At 38.9% G+C, this 24,052-nt stretch overlaps 1 protein-coding gene across 1 annotated transcript; it reads right to left on the reverse strand.

Moving 5' to 3' along the window:
- Window positions 1-102: 102 nt before the first annotated feature.
- smu1a (SMU1 DNA replication regulator and spliceosomal factor a) lies at window positions 103-5,851 on the reverse strand. Its single transcript, XM_077578054.1, has 12 exons — window positions 5,688-5,851; window positions 4,870-5,080; window positions 4,225-4,377; window positions 4,030-4,140; window positions 3,419-3,547; window positions 3,220-3,339; window positions 2,905-3,021; window positions 2,711-2,838; window positions 2,052-2,178; window positions 1,794-1,961; window positions 703-855; window positions 103-616 (listed from the first exon to the last, which is right to left on the reverse strand). Exons 1-12 carry the CDS (start codon window positions 5,711-5,713, stop codon window positions 518-520), a joined length of 1,542 nt encoding a protein of 513 aa, XP_077434180.1. The 5' UTR covers window positions 5,714-5,851; the 3' UTR covers window positions 103-517.
- Between the last annotated feature and the right edge of the window lie 18,201 nt (window positions 5,852-24,052).

Genomic DNA, 24,052 nt, shown 5'->3' on the forward strand with positions numbered 1-24,052 from the left:
ATCAGATTATTTCCTCAACAAAAAAAAAATTCTTTAGTTGCATTTGGATATGCGATTTACTGCAAAACCTTATCATCTCCAATGAAAGTTGAACACAATTACTACATGCTGGTTAAACAGCTTTAATAGCACAGTTAAGGTGGAAAAAGGACAGTGGATAAACTGACCTGTCCAGAACTGAGATGGTGATTGTTATTTCTAACATGGATTAGAATAATCCTATTGTTGACATGTTTGAAATTCACGTTGCATTTTTGTCACTGATAGTTCAGGGGGAAAACAAACATAAAAAGTCCTTAAAAAATATTTACAAAAGTAGGAAAAAATACAAGTGTAAATGTCAAAAAAAAAAAAGTCCACCCAGTTGAACACAAAACTTTCTAAACTCCTCATCAATCCACCAACAAGTGATGTTTTTGCTTCTTCTTCTGAACTTCTCCAGGGGGACTACGACGCCACCGTGGAGGTCTTGCCACACGCAAACAAGCGAATCCCAAGAGTTCACATCCCGGATTGTTCAGGGCTTCCAGAGCTTCAGGAGGCCGTCTTCGCCGTATGTGCCGATGAGGTTCTGATGTGGATGGTGGGCGATGCCGATCACATCCTTCTCATGAACCTGAGAGTGAGGATGGAGGAAACATGGTGAATGAGCGCTTTCTTTCCCGCCAAAACCTCAACTAACTGGCCGCACGTGTTCCATACCGTCAGGGTTCTCTCCAGCTTGCCGGTGACGGTGCTGAAACAGTAGAGCACGAAGTCTTCGCCCACACAGTAGATCCACTCGCCACGCGGTGATAATGTGCAGCACACAAAGTCACCTCCTTCCCTCTTACCCGAACTGAAACTTCTCACGATCTGCAGTGAATCCACAGTTGCGACATTTTAATGATTGTAATGCTTAAATCTATTGGCGCTAGAGAAAAAAAAATAGTACTTTCAAGAAGCTTGGGGAAATTAAGTCTCAAAAACCATATGGATAAAAGTAATTTGCAACATTAGGTATAAGATCTAATGGAGGGCTGGGTGGGGGTTGGGGGGGAATCAGCTAACGTGACCACAAAAATTGGTTGACACCATTTTTTTAATATTTTAAACAATATTTGGCCACTTCTATGTTTGTTGCATGGAAATTTGTTGATGACAAACTGTCCGTCATTAACAAATGTCAAAAATTATATGCAGCAATACTCATACATTTTAATTAAACCCAACATTTAGAGTCGCTTTGAACAAAAAAACAAAAAAAAACACCAAAAATAAAGTTAGCAGAGCTAGCGTGTATGCGTGACGACAAGCTGAGCAATCGATGGGATAATTAATAGGATAATTCTAAAAAGGTTCGATAGTGAAAGCCCTAGGCAGATGAAATGATGAACAGGAAAGCTGTGAGTTCCAGGACTACAAAGTCAAACAAAGAACAGTGACATCTAGTAGATCTTTTCAATACAACATCAACTGGGCATTCAAAAAAATGACTGGACGGTCAAATGGTTTGAGAATTGTAGTTAGTACTAGTTTATTTAGTTTACTTGACTATATTATACAATAGTTAATGACTTTTTTTTTTAATAAATCCTGCACTCATTAGGTACTCCATTTTTGAAAACAAAACCAAAAAAACACAAAAAACTAAACTGAAGAGGGGCCATTTTAAAATGTTTTTTTAAATTAAAACCAGCTGTAAAAAGAGTTCAAACTAACTGAATTTAAAAAATAAAAACTAACTTAATGAAAAAGTAATATAATCCTGGTCTTCATACGGGTGCGTGTCCGCCTGTGTTATGTGTTTGTACCTGTCCCTGCATGTTCATGATGACCACGGTGTTGGAGCGGTTGCACACCACAAAGTGTTCCGGGTTCTTGGGCAGCAGGAGGACGTTGTTGACAGTAATGTCGGTGCCGGCTGACGAGCCCAGCGGCTTGAAGGTGCTGCTGCACTCTGTTGTCTTCACATTCCACACCTGAAGTACGTACACAAGTCACATATAAAAATAATAATAATAATAAAAAAAAAACACTCAAATAACATACATGCCAAGCGGCGGGCGCACCTTGACCGTGCCGTCAGAGGAGGCACTGACGATGTGGTGACCGTCGGGGGTGAATGTGGCCTCGTTGACAAACGACGAGTGGCCCCGGAATTCCTTCAGGGACTTGCCTGACTTCAGCCCGTGGATCCTGACCATAAATAAATAAATACATACATAAATACGTAAATAAATAAAAAATATGAAAGCTTCTTAACACCGTTATAGCATGTCATGACTAGAAATACATTTGGTGAACAAAATGAACATGAAGTATGATGTATATGTCATACATTACATTAGTGGATGCATTAAATATGGTACGTTAGGTGTATAGATGTAAACAGATTACATTAGACGTGCACAATATGGCACAATTGGTATATAAATAACTTTAAATGTGATCATGAGCATTAGAGGTGTATAGAACATTACATCTGACATCAAGATGCTAAATTAGAGGTGCATACATTAAATATAATGCAAATATGGCACATTCGTTTTACACACGCCAAATATGATTTCAATATGGTATATTTTAGGTACATAGACTTAGAATATGGCACATTAGAGGTGCACAGACAGCAAATATGCTACATTAAATATATAGAACAACACATATGATATTTATGGTACAGTCAAGGATTCAGACCGCCTGTTTTGTGACTGAGGATTCTTCTCACCTGATTGTCTGGTCAAAGGAGGCGCTGAGGATCTGGCTGCTGTCCTTGCAGAAACTGAGGCAGGTCACTCCTTTACTGTGCGCGCGCTCGAACCTCCTCAAACACTGACCGCTCTGAATCTTCCACACCTGCCGACGTATTGGACGCACGAGGTGTCAGTCATCCACGTGCACATACGCACACACAAAACCCACCTTGATCTTTCCGTCTTGGGCGCCGGTGGCCAACATCTCGGTGTCTCGACTGAAGCTCATGCACAGCACGGCGTCGTCCATCATCATCATGTTATCCTGAGCTTGGTACTTGAGATCCTGAAAGACACATAAGAGTACTGTAAGATGAGGTGAAAATGAATTGCATTTGAAAACAGACTAAAAATCATTTTCAATCAAAATGCATTTTTGCATTTTGACCTGCTAATAACATACACAGAGCTCTAAACTCAAACAAAAAAGTCACTTTTCTTACAACATATTCCCTTTAAATGGCTCGACCGGTATTTTATTTACCTTTCGGATTTTTCCTGTGGTGAAGTTCCACACCTCGATGAAGCCGTCCACAGAGCCAGTCACCAAGTATTGGCCGTCAGGGGAGAACCTGGAACATTCCACGTGGGATTTTTGGCCAAACTGTAAAAGAAATGAGACATTTGAGCCTCACATAGAAAAAATCCGAGAGGATTCTGGTACAGTAAAAGTCCGGCGCTACCTTGATGAGCTTGCTGAGTTGCGTTGGGAAACGCTCTTCTTCGACATCTTTGACGGCCGCTTTGCCCCTGAACAAGTCGATGGTCATCCCGGGGGGAAGGAGACCTTGATGCTGCTGCCACTTGAGCGACTGTTTACAAAAACAAACAGTCAAAACTATGACACAATACTGTGAAAAGTAGGGCTGAATGATTTTGGAAAATAATCTAAGTTCGTTTTTCCTTAATATTGCGACTGCAATTCGATGTGCAACTTTTTTTTTGAAGGTCTTTTTTTTCTTCTTCAACAAACACAAGCAAATAAATGGACCAATGTGTATTAGAATCAACACTAACAGATCTATTGCACAAAATTAAAATGACACCGAGATGGCGACCACTTATGATGCTACTCTGAATGTGTGCGGCAGGTCCTGGAATCAGCAAATAAAAATGTAGAGTTGGCTGTTGTTGGCTCAAGTTAGCAGCTGGCCATTAACTGGCTAACAATTAGCCAAACTACGTGTTGAGTGCCTCTGGGCATCAGTTGCAGTGCAGCTACTGATACCAAACTTTGCACATTCTGTATCTTTTACACATTGCTTTCCATTGGGCTGGTGTGAGTCTGGCTCACCTGGCCCAGGAGAGCCATCAGACGGGACGGTGGCACCACGCTGACCTCTCCCGCCAAAGCCTGTGCGATAGCCGCCCGACGCTTCTCCTTGCTGCTGCCATCTGGATATGCCTGCAAATGAATTCATTAGAATTGAGCTCAATGATCGATGACCATGATGATTAATACGACGACAACATGGTGCATTTTCCTCACCTCGCGGGGATCAAAGTAGGAGCGAGCCAGCAGGTTCTCCAGGTGGATGTACCTTTCCGGCTGGGTCTGCTTCAACATGATCATTGGGTCCGTTTGCCTGAGGAGGGAACGCGCCGCGCCCAACTCTCTCAACTCTATGAGCTCCAGCACAACCTGTACACAATACACATGCACTAATGTCACTGTTATGCTCCAACCACAGGTAATGATGAAATTGCAATCTATTCGTTGCCGATCTGTTTGGCAAACAAGGTTCAAATTTGGTATCAATCAGACAAAATCTCAAAGACAAGTTGAAGTACGCTTTAGTTTGAGCCAGTAATTGCTGTCAAAATACCTAATAACGACTTCCTGTATCTTTTCAGAAAAGGCTTTCTGACACTGTTTGTGGGTCTACTCATAATATACATGTTTACAAAATTCGATTTTGCCAATGCTAATATAATGCCTTTTTAAAGGAGATCCTGGAAACGGACAAAATGGGCTCGAAATGGCAGATTCAAAACAAAAATGGCACACTGATTGGCACGATCACCTAATGACAAAAGCTTATTTTGGGATTTTCATATACATCTCTTGTATTAAACTGCGTGGTTATACCTAATATTAAGGCCTGGTGAGAGAAAAGAAGTAAAGTGAGCTGACCTGCTCGTAAAGGTCTACGAGGGTCTTGTCAGGCAGCTTGAGGGACTGGATGGCCTGGAGAACGGTGTCCCAATGTCCGCTGTTGATGTCAGCCACAAAGCTCTCAATGCTGTCGACTGTGTTAAGAGACACAGTGGTCTCCTCCTGGAGGATTGCCAGCGACCTGTGCAGGTTGTTCTCCTTCAGGTACTGCATGATGAGTCGGACCACGCTGGAAGTGACACAGGTCAGGGGGGTCAGTCTTGCAATAAATTAACTAGCTCAAGAGCCACCTTTATTTTAATACAATATTATTATTATTTTAAATTGACAGATGGGCCCAAGTGATTAGCAGATGTACTAACAATGTCATAAAAACTGGTGTAAAAAAAAAAATATATATATATATATATATATATATATATATATTTTTTTTTTTAATCATTATCACCGTTTTTTTAAATCAATGTTTATGTAAAACTGCTCATTTTATTCCTTTTTAATGTAGCCTATGTACCGAACCTTCATTTTAGGCGTACTGCTGCATCCCTTGCGCGTGGTTTTACAGTTGTAACTAGAACTGCAAAGTGGCCCGCGATGAAAAAGACTGCCAACCCTGTCCTGCAATATCGTTGTACGTCTAGTGGCAGAAAGAAATTATTTTAACGCCAATTTTAGCTGGTCGAGCTAAAGCTTAGCCCCGGGTGGCTAACGCTAGCTAGGTCGAGAGTGGCCTCGCATGCGAGGACGTGTGAATGCAATAAAACGCGATAGATAAAAAGGGAGGTTTGTTGTTTCGTGTACTTCAAATGCCATATGTCAAGAGTTTGTTTACTCACTCTGCGGATTCAATTTCCAGAGACATGGTTAGTTCTGTGATGAAAAAAAATTCAACAAGAAACAAACACCAAGCAGAAGCTATGCAAGTTAACCCGGAAGTAGATCAACGACTTCATCGCTTGGTGTTTCATGTCTGGTTGCAAATAGCTTATAGGTGCATTACTTCCATCTGCTGGTAGATTGTGGTATTGGAGCTGCTTCTCCTCAGTCGAAATATTGGGCCTCAGTGCGTGCCTCACTAAGGTCGCGGGTGTGCTCAACGTGGAGGAATGTAGGGACACATATTTTACGGATACCATTTTTTCCGAATCTTTAAGGATGGCTACATTTTTACGTCATGTATAATGTTTGCTCACTAAACTAGATCATGGATGGGAAACTTAAATGAAGCAGGGGGCCACGAAATTAAGTAGGGGTCACAATTTTTCATCAGCACTACCGGGGGAGGGGGGGCGCACATAGCACCACGCACTTCCTAACTAGATGGGAACAAAATGGGCCTTTTAAATATGGACAAAATTGTCTACGTGCATGTCTTTTTTTGTTTTCTTTTTTTAATTGAACCCGCTGAATAGCAAAACTTCATTAAGTGCGAGAAATCATTTTGTGCATTTTCAGGTACAATGTTTGTCCTGCATGTCATTCAACAATTCCTGCTATCTAGTGGTGAATGATGATAATAAAACTTAAAAGTATACAATGGAACACCTCTATTTGCCAGGCATTGGCATCGGGCCAGTCCATTAATAACAAAAATAAATAATGAGGTAATAATAATAATGATAATCATCATCATCATCACCATCATCATATAGAAACAAAATATCGAGGAAAAATCAGCTAATAAGTGATTCCACTACAGGAAATGTCAAATGTCTCATTGTCAGTGTGCAAAAGAATTATTATGTGTAGCAGACTTAAGATGGATCTAGCACTCAAGAATGTGAACACTCAGGCAGTAGTCAGGACAGACACTTGTTTTTATTTTGAATGTAACAAAAGAAAGACACAGTCACACTCTGCTTTTCTTTTTTCTTTTTTTCTTTCTTTTTTACTCTGTGTGCACCTTAACAGATATACCTTAAAAATAAAGTACGCAATTTTAAAGAAAATACAGTGTTATTGTAATTAAACAAAAATATCGGTTGACAAATAAACAACCTCAAATAGAATTGTAGTCACTGTATCACATTTTGAATTCACAAAAACATATTTTTCCAATTCAAAATTTGCAAGACAAAAGTACAATTTTACATTATTGCTACCACATTTAGTTAAGTGTATGTGCAACAGCGAACATGAAATTATATCAACGAGTCAAAACACACCTGCACGTAGCAAGAGAAAGGCACAGTCACACTCGGAGGCAACGGCGAGGTCTCTCCCCCTGCAGCGAATGGGGTGCCACTGAAGAGGCGGGACTTCCGAATTCCTGGTTTTCACACATGAAACCCGGAAGTCCGTGGCATCTACCCCATTGATAATGTACTGTACAGATGAAACCAAAACTCAGACATTTAATATAGTTTAGTGTGACTTTTAGCAACCAAAACCAACTCAAAAAATATGATTCATGATTTATTAATCTACATTACATTTCTATGCAGTTTAGGAGCTTCTCATTAACTTTTGCAACTCGCTAGCGTAAAACAATGGAGAGAACGTCGCAACACGTCTCACCCGTACAAAAGCAGTCTCTGCTTTGCCGGGAAAACGCAGCATTTACAAAATAGTCAATAGGAATTAACAGTATACAGAAATGACTTTTAAATTGTTTTAAGCCTAAAATATGAGTTTTGAGAATGTTCACAAAATGAAAATAGCAAAATATTTTAAGACTAAAATATTTACTCGGCTATATATAGATATACTATTCCTCTTTTTTCTGTGCAATTCTGTAGAACAATCATCCTTTCCTCCTTTTCTCTTCTACTTTATGATGTGATCTTATTAACTCCCGTTAACCGTACCTACAGATATGGCTCTATCATTCTATCTGGTGCTCACGTGTCAGGTGATGGTCGGCTGTAAATGGGATGATGATGATGATGATGATGATGATGATGATGATGATGAGACTGATGAGATTGATGGTTTATTTTAGTAGTAATGTTGTTGAACATGAACACAATGACAAGGACGGCAGCAAAGTAACAAGTTTTCATCAGCAAACACAAGTTGGACCGTAACTAAGTGCTAGAAAACACCATCCACCATCCATCATCTGAACCACTTATCATGTCATGATAATCACTATACTCATAAAAATCCAGCAAAAAAAGATTGTTCATTGTATTATTTTGTCTTCCAACTACGTGATGTCATGTTCGTAGTATACCATACTAACAATGTAGTTAGGCCATGGCATTACATCCAAACATGGTCATGTGTCGGCGTGTCGCGCACTGAGCCATCCTTCCTCAGTTGTCGTTTATTATTGCATGCAGCAGGGGGCGCTGCATGTGCATTTCTTCCCTGGAATCTCTGAAGGTCTTTCAAGGTTAACATGTTTTGATGCTCTGAGGTTGGTAATCGTGACATCATTCCGCAGTTTGGGGGAAGAAAAAGATGCGGTGGGATGGCGTCAGGTTGGATTTCACCATCTCCCAGCAGGACACAACGTCGCGGGGCTGCCAGGAGAAGGATGGTAGCGGATAAAAGCAAGAGCTTGAGGGGAAGAGGAATGAATGAATGCATAGTTTATTTCAGCAAAGAAAACAGTGGCAAAGACCCACAGAGTCCCCCCCCCCCCCATTAAAGGGGGTGCAAGCTTTAGAAGTAAAAGTCCACAATAAACTTGTAAAACACAGATGGGCCAGGTCACTTGTAGATTAATTAACCAATTATTGAATCAAACAAACATTACTTACAGTAAACTCCCATTTATTGGATATGATAAGCCAGTTTCACTTGGCAACGTGAATTTTGGTAGGCATGTCGATCATAAGTAGATCCACAAAAAAGTTCTCAAGGACACATGCTGTAAAATATGCAGAAAGTCTGCCATTTTGTTTGGAAATGTCAATTTTAAGGTCATTTTTGGCATTTCAGCAACAGCAACATGAAATTAGACCTACCTATCATGTGTAGACCTACAAAAGTCTCAAGATGCCATATATGAAAAGATACAGGAAGTTTTTGTGTCATTTTGGCAATTTACACACCGCCCTTAATAGATTAACTTGCCCTAACTCATGTCACTTACTAACTTCAAATTTAATTACAGTTGATTATGAATAGAGCAGGAATCAAGATCACATGCTGTAAAATGCAGAAAAAGTTTGCCATTTTGGTTCAAACATCAATTGTACAATTAAAAAAAAAAAACTAGTCCTATAGTCAGTTTCACTTTGCACCATGAAATTTAATAGCAATTTGCACCCAGAACAGAACCACAAAAAGGTCACAAGAAGCCATGCCTGAAAAAACACAGGAAATCCACCATTTTGGTTTGACGTAACCATATTAGGTAATTTCCCTGGGTGGGGAAGGAAACACAAGCATTTAAATAAGATTTATTTGAGTTTTGACTTGTATAGTAAAAGAAAACCTTTTTATTGTGCTGTAATTTGATGATTATATTTGTGGGTGTTGATGACTTTAATTATGAGGAAGCTTGGTCATCATTCTTCCCTGGTGAGGCGTTCTGGCCATATTCACCCGGGAAGAGGCCTTGGGCATGAGCCAGGACATGCTTGAGAGGAATCCCCTCCGAAAGAGCTGAAGGAAGTTTCTGGGGAGAGAAAAATGTGAGCTTCCCTGCTTATGCTGCTGCCCGGACAACCCGAAAAAAAATGTACAGATGGATGATTTAAATTTAGATTTCAATCAAATGAGGAACTCTGGGAGTCCGCTAATGGCATTGCTCCTGTTGCACCTCAGCTTGTGCGCTGATATTTATTAGTCTCTCAACAGCCTGGATGAAGCAAGTACACAGCAGCTTCCGCGTACAAAGAGACTTCCCATGAGCTCGCCAGCTAGAAAGCGAAATGGGGGGACTTTCATGGGGGGGGGCACAATGTGCTGATACGAGTGCTTGGAACACGCCGAGCCTTTCGCTTTCACTTCTCCATCCACTCGGGCATGCAGCGCAAACACAAGCGCCAGGTGCTTTGAAAAACACTAGCGAGGAGGCTTGTGGGGAGATAAGCATCGAGCGTTACACACCCACACACAGACCAAAATATCATGTTTAGAAATAAAGTAAAATAAATAAATAAAAAAAGACAGCACATTTTGTAACAAATGGACACATGCACACATTATGCCATACAATTACTTAAATTGCAATCAGTTAATAACGTTAAACACAACCTTGTCGGCCATTTTGGTTTAAAGCAACCATTTGGGTGTCCTTCATTCAAAGCATTTTGCTTGGACTTGCTTTCCTAAGAGCATTGGAAGTGTGGCAGAAAAGCAGAAAAGCCATTTGGAGCTAATTAACGTTGTTTGATTGTCGGCAGGGATGTGTGACGTGCTACCTTTTGTTTGTTGTCCACATGGACACATGGGGGACAAATTGATTCCCCGAGTAGCCGCTGATTGGCATGCACAGCCACGATAATAAATAAATCCGTCTTCTGTCAGCGGCCTCTGCGGGGAACTCCATCCCAAGGGAGGCGAAAGGGGGAATTCAGCAACAATTGACCTTCTTTTGGAATTCCTTTCTGCTTTTGCAGCCTGTGCTGCAATAATGAAAACGTTCCATGACTTAACGTCACAAAAAATACTTTTAATATTTTATTTTATTTTATTTTATTTTTTATTTTTTATTTTATTTTTTATTTTATTTTTTATTTTATTTTTTATTTTTATGGAATTACAAAAAAAACTTGCATTTTGGAGAGCTGACCTACAGAATGACGTCGGGGTCACCAGTTGTAAGGAGACATTTGTGATTCTGTAGGTCAGCTCTCCAAAACGCTGATTTGTGCCGGATTTGGAAAGTATTGTTTGCCACTACAGTCTTATATACAACATAACTTTAAACTTGGTAATAATTGGATGACATTTCTAGGATTGGAGTCAAATTTTGAATGAATCCGGTAAATGATCAAAATATATTTTTTTACGTCTCTACTTATGGTACCAAATTTGACGCTGCCAAGAGAAGCAGCATCAGAGGCTGTGTTGGCCAACTCTACCTTCAAATGTCCACCACCAACTGTTAGCGACCGTTGGTGGCAAGTCAGATGACGACATCCTTCTACAGTGTCACTTACATGACAGCAGGACGTGACCTGTCATCATCATTGCAAATAAAGCTGCTTCCCTCGCTCATTGCCGAGTCGAATCACTTGGCTTCTTCCAGCAACGGAATCATACATCTGAAATGTCAGCTACTCGCTCCCCCAAGCCCCCAATTTTTTGTTACCTTTTTCATTAAAAACAACAACACTCTATTGAATAAAAAACAATAAAAGCCTATGTAAAGAAAAAAAAAGTTAAAATTTAAGGTTAAGTGTAATTAATGTTCATACTGTATTTGAGAGCCTTTAAAGAGGAACTAAACCCAAGATGCCAACATATTCTGTTATATTTGAAATGTGCATATCTTCTTGACCAGCTGCTGTTTACTAAAGCCGAGGCGGCAAACGTTTGCAAGTGTTTGAGAAGCCAGCAAATGCTGATTTCTCATCATTTTAACTCAATCACTCCCAGCCATTTTCACTGAAGCAACCCCCTTCGCTCCCCGCTGTTTTAATGGATTTTGACTGATTTTTGCAAGACCCACAGCATATTGTGTTTTATTGCTATACAAAATAAAGATTAGATTCTCTTCTTTCATCAGGAAAAATATATATTTCTATCTGTCTCCATTTTGCAGCATTTAGCATTAGAATATAGCCAAGTTTCATCATTATTTACAAATCAGTTTGAAACACTGGGGAAAATAGCTTTTTTTGCAACATGGCCATGGTTGATCTCTTATACTATGCTGCCACCTGCTGGCCGTTTTTTTTAATAACTAACATTGATCTAAGCTTTCTCTTCAGTTAAGAGGCTGCATCAAAGCCTTCTGTATGCTGTAGCATAAAAAAAAACATAAAAAAACAAATATATTTTTGGGACCATGGCAATATTTAAAATAGAACATATTTATACGTTTTTGGGAAGCAAATGAGTAAACGTTGTTTCTCGTCACAAGGAAATCTTGAGCATGTTCAAGAGTTCTTTTCAACAAGGAAAACTATCAAAACATTAGGCGAAAAGAGAGAATGCTTAGCGAACGTTGTGACGTTAAACGAACCCTGATGAACCCTGTCCAGATATCAACATTTGCAAATCTGAATTTCACAGACAAGCTGGGCGAGACATTCAATGACTACCTACCCTTTGAAAAATGTAATTGACAAACATCTTCGTTGGTGGCAGCAAACGTTTGGCTTTCACTCAATGAATATAAATGAGGGGCGTGGCCTAAGTGGTGATATCAGGAGGTGGAGTCAGTCGAGTTGGCCAGTCCATTCAGTGTAAGAATCTGCTTCTTATGAGTGTTCTCATTTTGTATTTGTCTGTTTGACTTTTTGCCCAAAGTCAGTAAGCAACTGTGGCTATCCTTGCCCATATACAAGGGCATCAGAGTACTTCAATTGCTCACTTTTTTTTCACCTTTCTCCATGGCTTTACTTCGTTTTCAAGCAACAGCTCGTCACTTGGAAAATTAAAAAAAGTTGGGGTACTCGTAAGTCAAGTTACCACTGTATAGAAAATAAGCAGTTGTGGTAATTCCAAACAAAATGGAAACGCTTTCCCTCGTGCAATTTCAAGTGTGCATTGAATTATGGATAGAAACAAATTGATACTTGGAGCTAAAGGTGGTACTACCCCATCCTGTCCCCCACCCATTTCATTATCTTTTTATGATTTCTTATTAATAATAATAATTTATAATATTAATAATTTATAGAATAATTTAGATTTAATAATGCCACTGTCACAGAGAACATGATCACATCGCTACTTATTCATCTTAAATAGCAATGTTTTATTCAGCGGGCACTTTTTGTTCTATAATAGCCTTGTGTTAAACAACATACATAATTTTGTGATGATTTTTTATGAGTTTGGATCATGCATGTTGACGCAAGCTCATAAAAATGCATCGATTTCATGCTTTTATGTTGTGGTGCTTAACGCGCATTATGAATAAATGATGCATGCATGTTGTATTTATACGTAAAAAATGCAAATGTATGGGTTTGTATAAACTGCCCATGTTGACTAATGTCTTTAACGCCGCATTTTAGAAGCCATATTGAACTTATCAAAGAACAAAAATGTCAGACTAATAAGCTATTATTCTTTTTCATTGTCTAAACGGTCATCATTTGAAAAATATCGCAATTTTAGCCATGGTCAGAAAATAAACAATGGCATGATAGATGAAGAGGCAATATCTGAACAGACAAAGGAAGTCTGCCATTTTGTTTTAAAGCAGCCAGTTTTAGCTCAATTGACTCAGTGGCAACAGGATTCAAATAAATAAATAAATAAATAATGTTGATCATGAAGAGACCCACAAAAAAGTCTAAGAAGCCATGCCTGAAAAACCACAGGAAATCGACTATTTTGGTTTGAAGCTCAACTCAACTTTATTTGTATCTCACAACATAAAACACAATAATTCAAATAATAAATAATGATACAATATTACATAACTATACAGTATAGAAATATTATTTTCTCATTAAATCCTTCCAGTTAACAGCGTAAAAAATGATTGTAAAGTTTACGGTCATTTTGGCCATTTTCAGGCTCTTCCAAATTCTTTCACTCATCAGAGACCAAATTTCAACTTCATATACTTGACAGATGGCTTAAGTGCGATAGTAAACAACATTCATCAGGGCGGTGCTGCACAGCCACTGCTTGATGCGGGATAACGCTCAAAAAGATTTTCACGTTTAGAGGCGCACACACACACACATGCCCTTTTCAAGCACTCCAGTGTGCAGCTAAATAATTGATTGAGCGCTTTTTCCTGCGGGAGGCGAAGTAGGCCAACATGTCTGCTGGTGTGTTCAAAGACCTCCTCCTTTCTGTCTGCCGGTACACTCGGAATGTTGCTCCTTTTCATCAACTTCAATCAGGTACTGAGAAAAGGCCAACTTTTAAGCAGGAAATATTAGACCGAAGCGACGTTTTTGCTATCATTTCTCTTTTTTCTTTCTTCACTGGCAATAGCAGGTACTATTTGGTCGAGCGATTGTTGTCATTCTGGAGAACCCCTTTTTGGAAAAAAAAAATCTTCAAGGGTTCTTTTAACTCTAAGGGTTCCTGTAGGAACCGTTTCACTACAGAGAACTATTTTTGGGAATTGGGGAGTTGACCTATTTCTTCTTGGGTGTGGCCGGCAGTTGCGGCTCAGGAGGTAGAGCTGGTTCACCAGTAACCAGAAGGTCTGCTGTTCAATTCCCACTCTCTCCAAGTTGTGTCATTGAGTCCTTGGGCAAGATATTTGACACACATTTCCGGTGCGAATGTTTGGTGGTGGTCGCGTTGCCGAGGGGAAAAGATGGATTTTAGTGTGACCTAATGCTGCCACCAATAGGATGTGCTAATAAATAAATTACAGCTGTCAAACGATAATATTTTTTTAAATCAGATTAATCACATCTTAGATTTGTGACTAATCACGATTAAATCGCTGAATAAAAAAGGCTTTTTATCTAAAAAAAAATCCCGCCAAATTTAAGAGCACCGGTTATGTGTTAATTCTTTTGACATTTATTGTTATGAGGACGTCTTCAACATTTTTTGACACACTGCACACGCTCATCCTCCTCTTTTTCCAATCAGTTAATTACTTACATAATTTAAAATGGATATATTGATATTTTGACATGAACAAATATTCTAAATGTGATACGCAAACATTTATTAAATGTTTTACTTTGATGCATGTCATTTGACAACCTGTGCTACCTTAAACGTAGCCATCCACTGTCAGGCTTGTCACGATGGGGAGGAGGACCCAAATGCAGGAGAACCACGGCAGGGAAGCATGTAATACTCAACACAATTTATTTAACAAAAACACTAACAGGGGAAATGGGTAAAACTCTAAACCAACAAAGTTATGAAAGGACCAAAAATCAAAGTAACAACAAAACACAAGAGTGGTGACAGCGACAATGATCCAAACCAGACTGAACGAAACCTGGAAACTAAATACAAGCCAACTGACGAGACAACGAGGAACACCTGGACAAGACACAAGTGGCTGGGGGAGATGATTGGACGACAAGGGAACAGGATGACGAGTACAGGTGCAAACAACCCAACCAGCAAGACAGGACACAAAGCCAAAACAACAAACCCAAGCATGACAGACACAAATCACGACTAAAGGATAATCTATGGTCAAAATGAATAGTGCGATTAATCTGCATTAATTCATGATTAATGCGATTTTTTTTGGTGACTAACTCATTCACTGCCATTGACGGCTATAGATGTCAAAAATTCATTTGAACTATTTCTATTAATTAAACATTTTTTTCCCACTTTTGTTAACAAAAGTATGAAAACCTAGAAACAAATATTGTACATTTAGAACAGATATCAAATTTGTGATTAATCGTGAGTTAACTATTGAAGTGATGCAATTAATTACAATTTAAAAAATGTGGCTGACACGATTTAAAAAAGATGAGAATATTAAAATTTAGGGGCATCAGGCGATTAAAAATTTTAATCGTAATTAATCCCTTGACTTCACTAGTTAACGCACGATTAATCACAAATTTTATATCTGTTCTAAATGTACCATATTTTTTTTCTAGGTTTTCATACTCTTGTTAACAAAAGTGGAGAAATGTTTTATATAGAAATAGTTCAAATTAATTTTTGACGTCTATTGCCGTCAATGGCAGTAAATGAGTTAATTAATCAATTAAAGCTTTGACAACACAAAAATAAATACATGCAAACTCTGCTCTCATTCGACCATGCATGACTTTACTTTTTATAGACGGCTTCATCTGATGCAGTATGTATGTTTTGTATTGGTGCTACTAACTGTCTTTTTTTTTGTCCTCCCTTTCTATGTGGCGATTGCTGGAGATGATATGACTCCACCTGCCGAGGGCAGCCTGGTGTGCATGGTTTGCGTGTGTTTAGCTGTCAAGTTGCTGATGCCACTAGACCCGTGTTCGCTTCTGTCCTGCCCTCCTTCCGGGACCTACATAATGGCTCTTCCTCAGAGAGTCTCTGCTGTCCTTATCCATGATTGTACGAAGATTTTTAAATAATAAAAACAACATCCTCATTAAAAATTTGTTTGAATGTTTCTCAGTGTCAACAATAATGATGAACACAAACAATAATTTTGATCTGTAGAATACAGTGTGGTTCTTAACTCATTCACTGCCATTGACGGCTATAGACGTCAACAATTTATTTGAACTACAGACGCTCCCCTACTTACGAACATTCGAGTTACGAACAACGGTACATACGAACATGTCTGCGCGCATGCGCACATGTCAAAAAATGTTCGGAAAGAGATGCTGTAAGTTAGATTTTGTATTGCGCACCTTTTTCCGAGTACTGTAGTGCTTCTTTCCGCCGCTAATACCGACGCTTGGCGCTGTGAGAGCTCACCCAGCATTGGAGGCTCAGCAACGTGTCGAGGAGGAGGAAGAAGAAGAAACGCCTGTCGCTCATAGATAAAGCCATCGCACTCTTCGAGCAGCAAGACCCAAATATTGAACGTTGCACAAAGGTTGCAAATCAATTGAATGATGCCATACAGTGCTACCGCATCATTTATGATGAAAAAAGAAGAAAACTGTGCAATCGTAGTTAGATCGCTTCTTTCGGCCAGTTTCTAGTGAATCCTCCAAGGAAGATACTCATCAACCCTCATCTTCTTCTCCTCGACCCTCAACTTCTTCCTACATTGAAGTTACGGAGGAGGAAGTAACTTTTGAAGCCCATTCCAGCGACGACGAAGAACCTCTCATGATATAAAATCCTCCTCTTCCTCCTCCTCCATCAAATCCTTAAGCATCGAGTACATCTTCCAAAAGTAAGTTAAACTTCATTTTATTTATCTTATTACGTACATGTACATACTGTGTGTGTGTCTCGCTCCCTCTCTCTAACATACGTAGTACAGTACTGTACGTATTCTCTTTAAACATAAATTATAATACAAAATATAGCACTGAAGCAACTAACGAACAAATTCACCTTTCGAACGATCGCTCGGAACGTAACTCGTTCGTAAGTTGGGGAGCGTCTGTATTTCTAATTTACATTTTTTCCCCACTTTTGTTAACAAGAGTATGAAAACCTAGAATTTTTTAAATTGTACATTTAGAGCATATATCAAATTTGTGATTAATCGGGAATTAACTATAGAAGTCATGCGATTAATTACAATTAAAAATGTAATCGTCTGACGCCCCTAATTTTTAATAATCTTTTCTTTTCTTTTTTTAAAATTAGGGGCATTAGGCAATTCATTTTTTTTTATTGTAATTAATCACTTGACTTCACTAGTTAACTCAAGATTAATCACAAATTTGATATCTGTTCTAAATGTACAATTAAGAGTATGAAAACCTAGATTTTTTTTGTTAACAAATGTGGAAAAAAATATGAAACCAATAGAAATAGTTCAAATGAATTTTTGACGTCTATGGCCGTCAATGGCAGTGAATGAGTTAATAAAACCCTTAAGAAACAAAACTCCTTGTGCATGTTCTAGATAAAACCCTTGAAACATAAAAGGGTTCTCAGTTTAACTTGCTGTGTAAGTTCTAGATGAAACCCTTGCAATATAAAAGTCTTCTCAGTGGAACCTTCTATGAAGGTTCTAAATGAAACCCTTGAAACATCACAGTGTTCTCAGTGGAACTCCCTGTGTGAGATCTAGACAAAACCCTTAAATGGTTTGTTGTTGAACCTTTCATACAGGGTCTTGGGTGGAACCTTTCACAGATGGTTGTGGGTATAACCCATTATGTTCTCGGTAGAACCCTTTGGAAGGGTTCCAGGTGGAACCTTCATAAACAGCAACCAAAAAAGTTCTCCGATGTGGACAAGCTGGGGAACCTTGAAAAGGTTCTAACAAGCGCTTTTACTTCTAAGACTGTACAGACATGGGATGAGAGGCAAGTATTGAAGTGGGACAGCGAAATTCAAACATATCAGAGGCAGAACGTCAAATGTCTGAAAGCAATTGTCGCTGTGATATTAAGCCCCTTCCTCGCTGAACGTTTCGAGAGCTCCTGGCTTGGATCAAATGTGATCAATGTGTCAGAAGCTTGCTGCTAATTACTCCATCAGCAGTGACAAGATGGCAGCTGTCAGCCATCATTGTGGGCCCGGGGAGAGAGGGGGAAAAGGGGGGTTTGGGGGGGTGGGATTCATCTTGAGGGTGTATGACAGAAAGCATTCATGCTTCATGAACCCCCCCCCACATCTGGACTTGGAACGGCTGAGTGGATTTCTCCCATTAAATCGACATTTATTTCAATCCGTCTCATATTCGTTCATGCAGTCCCATGGTGCGTTCAGGACCAATCAAGGGAATTCGAAGGGGACGTATGATGTGAAAAGATTATTTTTAAATTGGTGGAACGCCTTTAGTTTGTTTTTCCCGTGGTTTTCCGGGGTGTGTGTGTGTGTGTGTGTGGGGGGGGTGGGTAATGATTGTATCGTAACTCGATTATTTGTATAGTTATAGTTACATGTCAAACCGGTAAAATTACCGAATGAACAATACTGAGCTCTCCATAAAAAAATAAAATAAAAAAATGTATAGTTAAATTTTAATACATTTTAATTAATTTATTTAAAATTTTATATACTGTATTTTACGATACAGGCGCTCCCCTACTTACGAACGAGTTACGTTCCGAGCGATCGTTCGTAAGGTGAATTTGTTCGTAAGTTGCTTCAGCGCTATATTTTGTATTATAATTTATGTTTAAAGCCTATATAAGTATATTGAAGGTTTATATAAGTATGTTTAAGGCTTGTATAAGTAACCTGTATTGGTTTGTACTGAAAAAAACATTTAATAAAATGGAGAGAATACGTACAGTGCTGTACTGTACTACGTATGTTAGAGAGAGAGCGAGAGACACACACAGTATGTACATGTACGTAATAAGATAAATAAAATGAAGTTTAACTTACTTTTGGAAGATGTACTCGATGCTTAAGGAGATGATGGAGGAGGAGGAAGAGGAGGATTTTATATCATGAGAGGGTCTTCGTCGTCGCTGGAATGGGCTTTAAAAGTTACTTCCTCCTTCATGGGGACAGGCGTTTCTTCCTCTTCCTCCTCGACACGTTGCTGAGCCTCCAATGCTGGGTGAGCTCTCACAGCGCCAAGTGTCGGTATTAGCGGCGGAAAGAAGCACTACTCGGAAAAAGGCGCGCATACAAAATCTAATTTACCGAACATTTTTCGACATACTGTACGCGCAGACATGTTCGTATGTACCGTTGTTCGTAACTCGAATGTTCGTAAGTAGGGGAGCGTCTGTATTGCCTTTTGATGCTGAAATGGATAGCGCACTGTAGATGATGTTTTGTTAAATTACCACAAGAAAACCTAACCAAACATTTTATACATACCTGTGAGAAAATGCCTTCCAAAAACCTGATGGGGGTTGGTTCGGATCCCAGTTGGTTCCCAGTTTAAAAGTGGTTAAACAGCAAAAAGCACAGTGCTGAAATAACTCCCACAAAGTTGATTGGAATACTTTTTCAGAGTTTATATAGCTCCAAATTTTCCAGCGGCAAATAAGCACTTTTGAAATAGTTAAATGGGAGGAAAATGGCGCTGACTTGTCACTAAGGCGGAGTTCATCTAACTCTCGGTGATCTAGGTGGTTTCACTCGGAAAATCTTAAAATGACATTTTGGGAGTAAAAATTAACTCCCACAAATTTAACTCAGCACTTTCCAATTTTTGCTGTGTACTTCTTGCAATATTTTCTGTGCAACAATTTCTGATATTAACCCGATTTATCTTCCTCTCCCAGAGGTTCTGCTGGATTACAATGAACCCGATGCAATCCCAAATACAGGTTTTGTCATCTTTGCATTTGCAGTACAGGTCACTGTAGTGTAGTCATTCCATTTTCAGTGTGTCCAATTTATGTGTCATAATAAACGCTGTTGCAGCTCTCACCGGAATGTTTGATAACACAAATTTTCTTTGTAATCCGCTACGGAGTTAAATCGGTGATACTGATTATTTTGCAAATAAAATGCACATGACATATTCGCGTGTTTAAACCAATAAAACACATAATTTTGGCCAATGTCAACACTTCTCGTTCGTGATTGGATCTTAACTAACCAATCACAGTTGCAAGTTGATTTGCATAATGTTCACGTTAAAAATGTTGCATTTAAACATGGTAAGTTTACAACACGTTACAGCCATATTATCCTGGCGTCCACTATAACAAATAAAAACTTGCGATATCCCCTCCCCAAAAATTCCATGTTGTTCTTATGTGGGAAAAGAATCAAAATCAGCACCAAAAAAAGAAAATAAATTTTGCCCAGCAGAAAAAATGCGTGTCTGAAGGGGCTACAGAAAACAATACATTAGAGTAATTGTTTTTTTTTTTTAAACGTGGAAGTTTTTTGATTTCGTCAGACACTTGCTGTTTTATTACTTTTATAATGCGGTGTCACTTCAATTGAAATTGCCAGTAAATATTTATTAAATATTTGGCACAATTTTTACAAGTTAGTCATTACCTACATTTTGCAACCCTCATTTTTTGCAAAAATCTAATTATTATCATTCTTATTATCATTATTATTATTATTATCATTATTATTATATTTAAATAATTTAAACGTTATAGTTATTCCTTTATCTCTTGATGTGAATATTTTTCTTAGTTCACCATGGATTTATTTTATGTTTTTGCAATTACACTGTCTAATTTAATGACACCTAGTATATATAATCCACATTACAATAAGCGTTGCATTACTACATTAGGCTTTTGAGACTGTGGGATTATCTCAGTGTTAACAGCACTCATGCAGCCTAAATGCTGGTGTATTTATTTAGTTACTTATTTGAAATAAGACAGTGAAATAAGACATTTCAAATTAGTTCATATGGTTGTAAAATAAGTTATTTAAGTTACCAGTATTTGATGAAATAAGTTATTCCATAAGTCCGTCCGTCCGTCCGTCTTCTTCCGCTTATCCGGGGTCGGGTCGCGGGGGCAGCAGCTTTAGCAGGGAAGCCCAGACTTCCCTCTCCCCAGCCACTTCAGCCAGCTCATCCGACGGGACCCCAAGGCGTTCCCAGGACAGCCGAGAGACATAGTCTCTCCAGCGTGTCCTGGGTCGTCCCCGGGGCCTCCTGCCGGTAGGACATGCCCGGAACACCTCCCCATAAGTGTATTTATTCATTTGAACTCTTTTCACATTCAACAGGGATAGGCACACCCGTGACCCTAGTGAGGATAAGCAGTTTGGAAAATGGATGGATGGATGTTTCACATTCACACATTACTCCTATTCATGATAACCGAGTGACAAAATAATCCACAGCACGTTTGGTCACATGCGTGCACCTATTGTATGTGTCATATGATTAATGTGATTGCTCCTCTGGCCAGTTAAGTCATGATAACTGTCACCTTGCACAAATGAAATAAACATCTTGACTCGACTAGTGTTTAGCATAAAGATGGAACATAGCATTTGATTAGAAGGTGATGGTTAATTTGATCATAATCATGGCGCCAATGAATATTGATGAGATGTAAGAATAGACCCAATCATGGAAGATGCATGGAAACGTGCGGAGGAAGCGTTGGATGGGGATTAAATGAGTGGAATGATGGATTATCATCTTCACCCGGGGGGCTGGAAAGAAATTACCACAATGAAATATGCTGTGAGGTGATTGGACCACTGCAGTCATGTGACCTGCATTACATATGCATGCTTATTATCCTCATGATATGTTATATATAGCATTTAACTATCAATAATGGCTTTCAGTCAATTAAAAGTGGCTTTTATTTGATGGTTTTAGTTTACAGCCTTTTACTAACTAGTGGGAATATGATGTGAATAAAGGTGGGATTTAAGAAAATATTAATGAAGTAAAATGCATTGATATAAATACAATTTGATTTTGTACCCTAGATAAATAATGGTAGTAAAAAAAATATTTTTGGCCTGCTACATTGCAAATAACATATTATTACATTTCTCCGTCATTTATTTTATTTTATTTATTTATAAATTTTACAGGTGTCCCAGTACTTTTGTCCACATAGCAATTTTGTTTCCTCCCTTCGTGAAAGCTCAAAATGGCGTCCTTTGATAAGCTTTGCGCACTCATTCAAGAGGATGCTGCTGGTGTGTGAGAAAGAGAAGCGCACGCCTGGCAACCTCCCCCAAGGAAACTTTTGAGTATTTATAGCTGAGCAAAACATCCCGTTGACTCGTGTGTGATCCCGACGCAAGAACATCAAGAATTCATACTTCCCATGCCCCATCACACTATTCATATACATAAATCATGTAGAATAATACATTATGCAGTGTGAGAGTCTGTGCGCTGATCATGATGACGACAACATCACTCAGCGAGCTCAAAGTGGCAGAAGACGCAATTTTGCCTTTTACGCAGAACCCTTTAGTAACATTAGCACAATAGCAGAACAACCTTTAGCCCAGCAAAGCATGGTTACGTACTCAACTTCACTAATGTGTACAAAAATGTTGGTCACAATCACAATTAATAAACATTACCTGTTGTCATGTTGACATCGTCGTCATGTTCTGATTCTTTGAGATATGAGTCCTTCATATCCATGTTTTTCAGTTTATTTATCCCTCCAGATATCTCCAAAATGACAGCCAAACAGATACCGATCACGTGATAAAAAACATAACTATTCACTTTTTTTTAAGTGGAATTTTTTTTTTTAAAGACGTGATGCTGAAATTGCAGCATAAAGTGCATCAGTAAAGTAACGAAGGCTGTCAATATTTATGTACTTGTGATTTTACTTTTTTATTTTAATAAATTTGGAAAAATAACTAAAAAGAAAAAAATAAATAAATGTAGTCACTTTGTCAAAATTGGGTGCTGTGTGTATAATTCTGAGAGAACAATTAATTAATTGCAATAAGGAATAAGGCTTAAAGTATGCGTCACTACCTTTCACACAGAACTGCGACAAGGGTGTGAAAAGGTAAAAAAAATTATCTTTATACGGAAACCCACCAAAATTTCTGTAGAGCTCTAGCAGAAGACCCAGTTTTTAAAAATTTGCTTAAAAAAAAGCTTGCAGAGTTTGTTAGTTGGAAGCCACTTAGTGACGTGTTTTACTCCCTCAAAGGCAAATGAATGTCGAGTGGAGCTCGAGTATTGTGGAGAGTGCGTGAAAGGTACCAGGGGGGTTACCGCGAGGCTCCCTCGGCACATTGCGTTAACGGCATCGATTTAAACCTCCATTTCCTACTGGCAGACTCGAGTGCGCTCAACAAGCTGGAGTGGAGGACGAGAAGCTTGACAGTGGAATCCGTCAGGACTCGTTGACACTAAAACAACTTGCCAACTGTCGGAACAAATTGCGCCTGTGGCCGAGGAATGCTAAAAACAACGCTAGCGACAACAGCAATGTGCTTTTCTCGAGGTTTGACGTTTTTACACACTTATGTGCTTGAGTGTAAGGTATTGATGTCGGGATGGTGGATTGAAGTCAAACTGCGAATTTGCCGTTTTTCAAGGTATAATGCATTTCAACCAGGAGATTTGTATTTATGAAGTGTGCCAAGGATAATACGCATAACTTTAGAAATTTTCAATACAGTATTATAAAATGAAAGATGGAATCTAAAATGCTAAAAAATATTTTTCATGGCAAGTCCTTGAAAAGATTCAACTTTATAAGTTTGTCAAATTACGAGCCCTAGAATTTACCCAGAGTGTCTGTAAAATGGCGGACTTCCTGTTCAGGTTTGGTCACCTACAGGTCCTTTTGGCTTTTAATGCGTCCTGACATGTCCACATCGATTAGTGTTCAGGGAAACTGGAATCGGAGAATATTTTTTGTCATCAAAATGATCAAACCTTTTTTGTCAGGCAAACTTCCTTGTAGCTGTTCGTCTAAGGACAAACCCTGGAAATCACCCAACATGGTCAACTTTGTCTTCCATTTAAGGCATGGGTCCTTGAGACATTTTGGTGGCTCCACCCAATTTCATGTCGATCAGGAAATATTTTTTTCCTTTCAAGGGGGTGCAACTGAATGAGTTTTAGTGGGTCATGTTAGGGAGCAAACATTTTTACCACATATTTTCCACAAACAGCCATGTGTGGAAAGACACCAAGACAACGCAA

Source organism: Vanacampus margaritifer, chromosome 10 (assembly GCF_051991255.1).
Source record: "Vanacampus margaritifer isolate UIUO_Vmar chromosome 10, RoL_Vmar_1.0, whole genome shotgun sequence".
NCBI classification, from domain to species: domain Eukaryota; kingdom Metazoa; phylum Chordata; class Actinopteri; order Syngnathiformes; family Syngnathidae; genus Vanacampus; species Vanacampus margaritifer.

What these genes read in the sequence shown, in the direction of transcription:
- smu1a (XM_077578054.1), bottom strand. Translation starts at nt 5,713, where the DNA reads ATGTCTCTGGAAATTGAATCCGCAGA. An exon ending in TGATGGCTCTCCTGGGCCAG is followed by an intron (nt 3,548 to 4,029) that starts GTGAGCCAGACT and finishes TTTTGTAAACAG; the next exon opens with TCGCTCAAGTGGCAGCAGCA. An exon ending in TCCTTTGACCAGACAATCAG is followed by an intron (nt 2,179 to 2,710) that starts GTGAGAAGAATC and finishes ATTTATGGTCAG; the next exon opens with GATCCACGGGCTGAAGTCAG.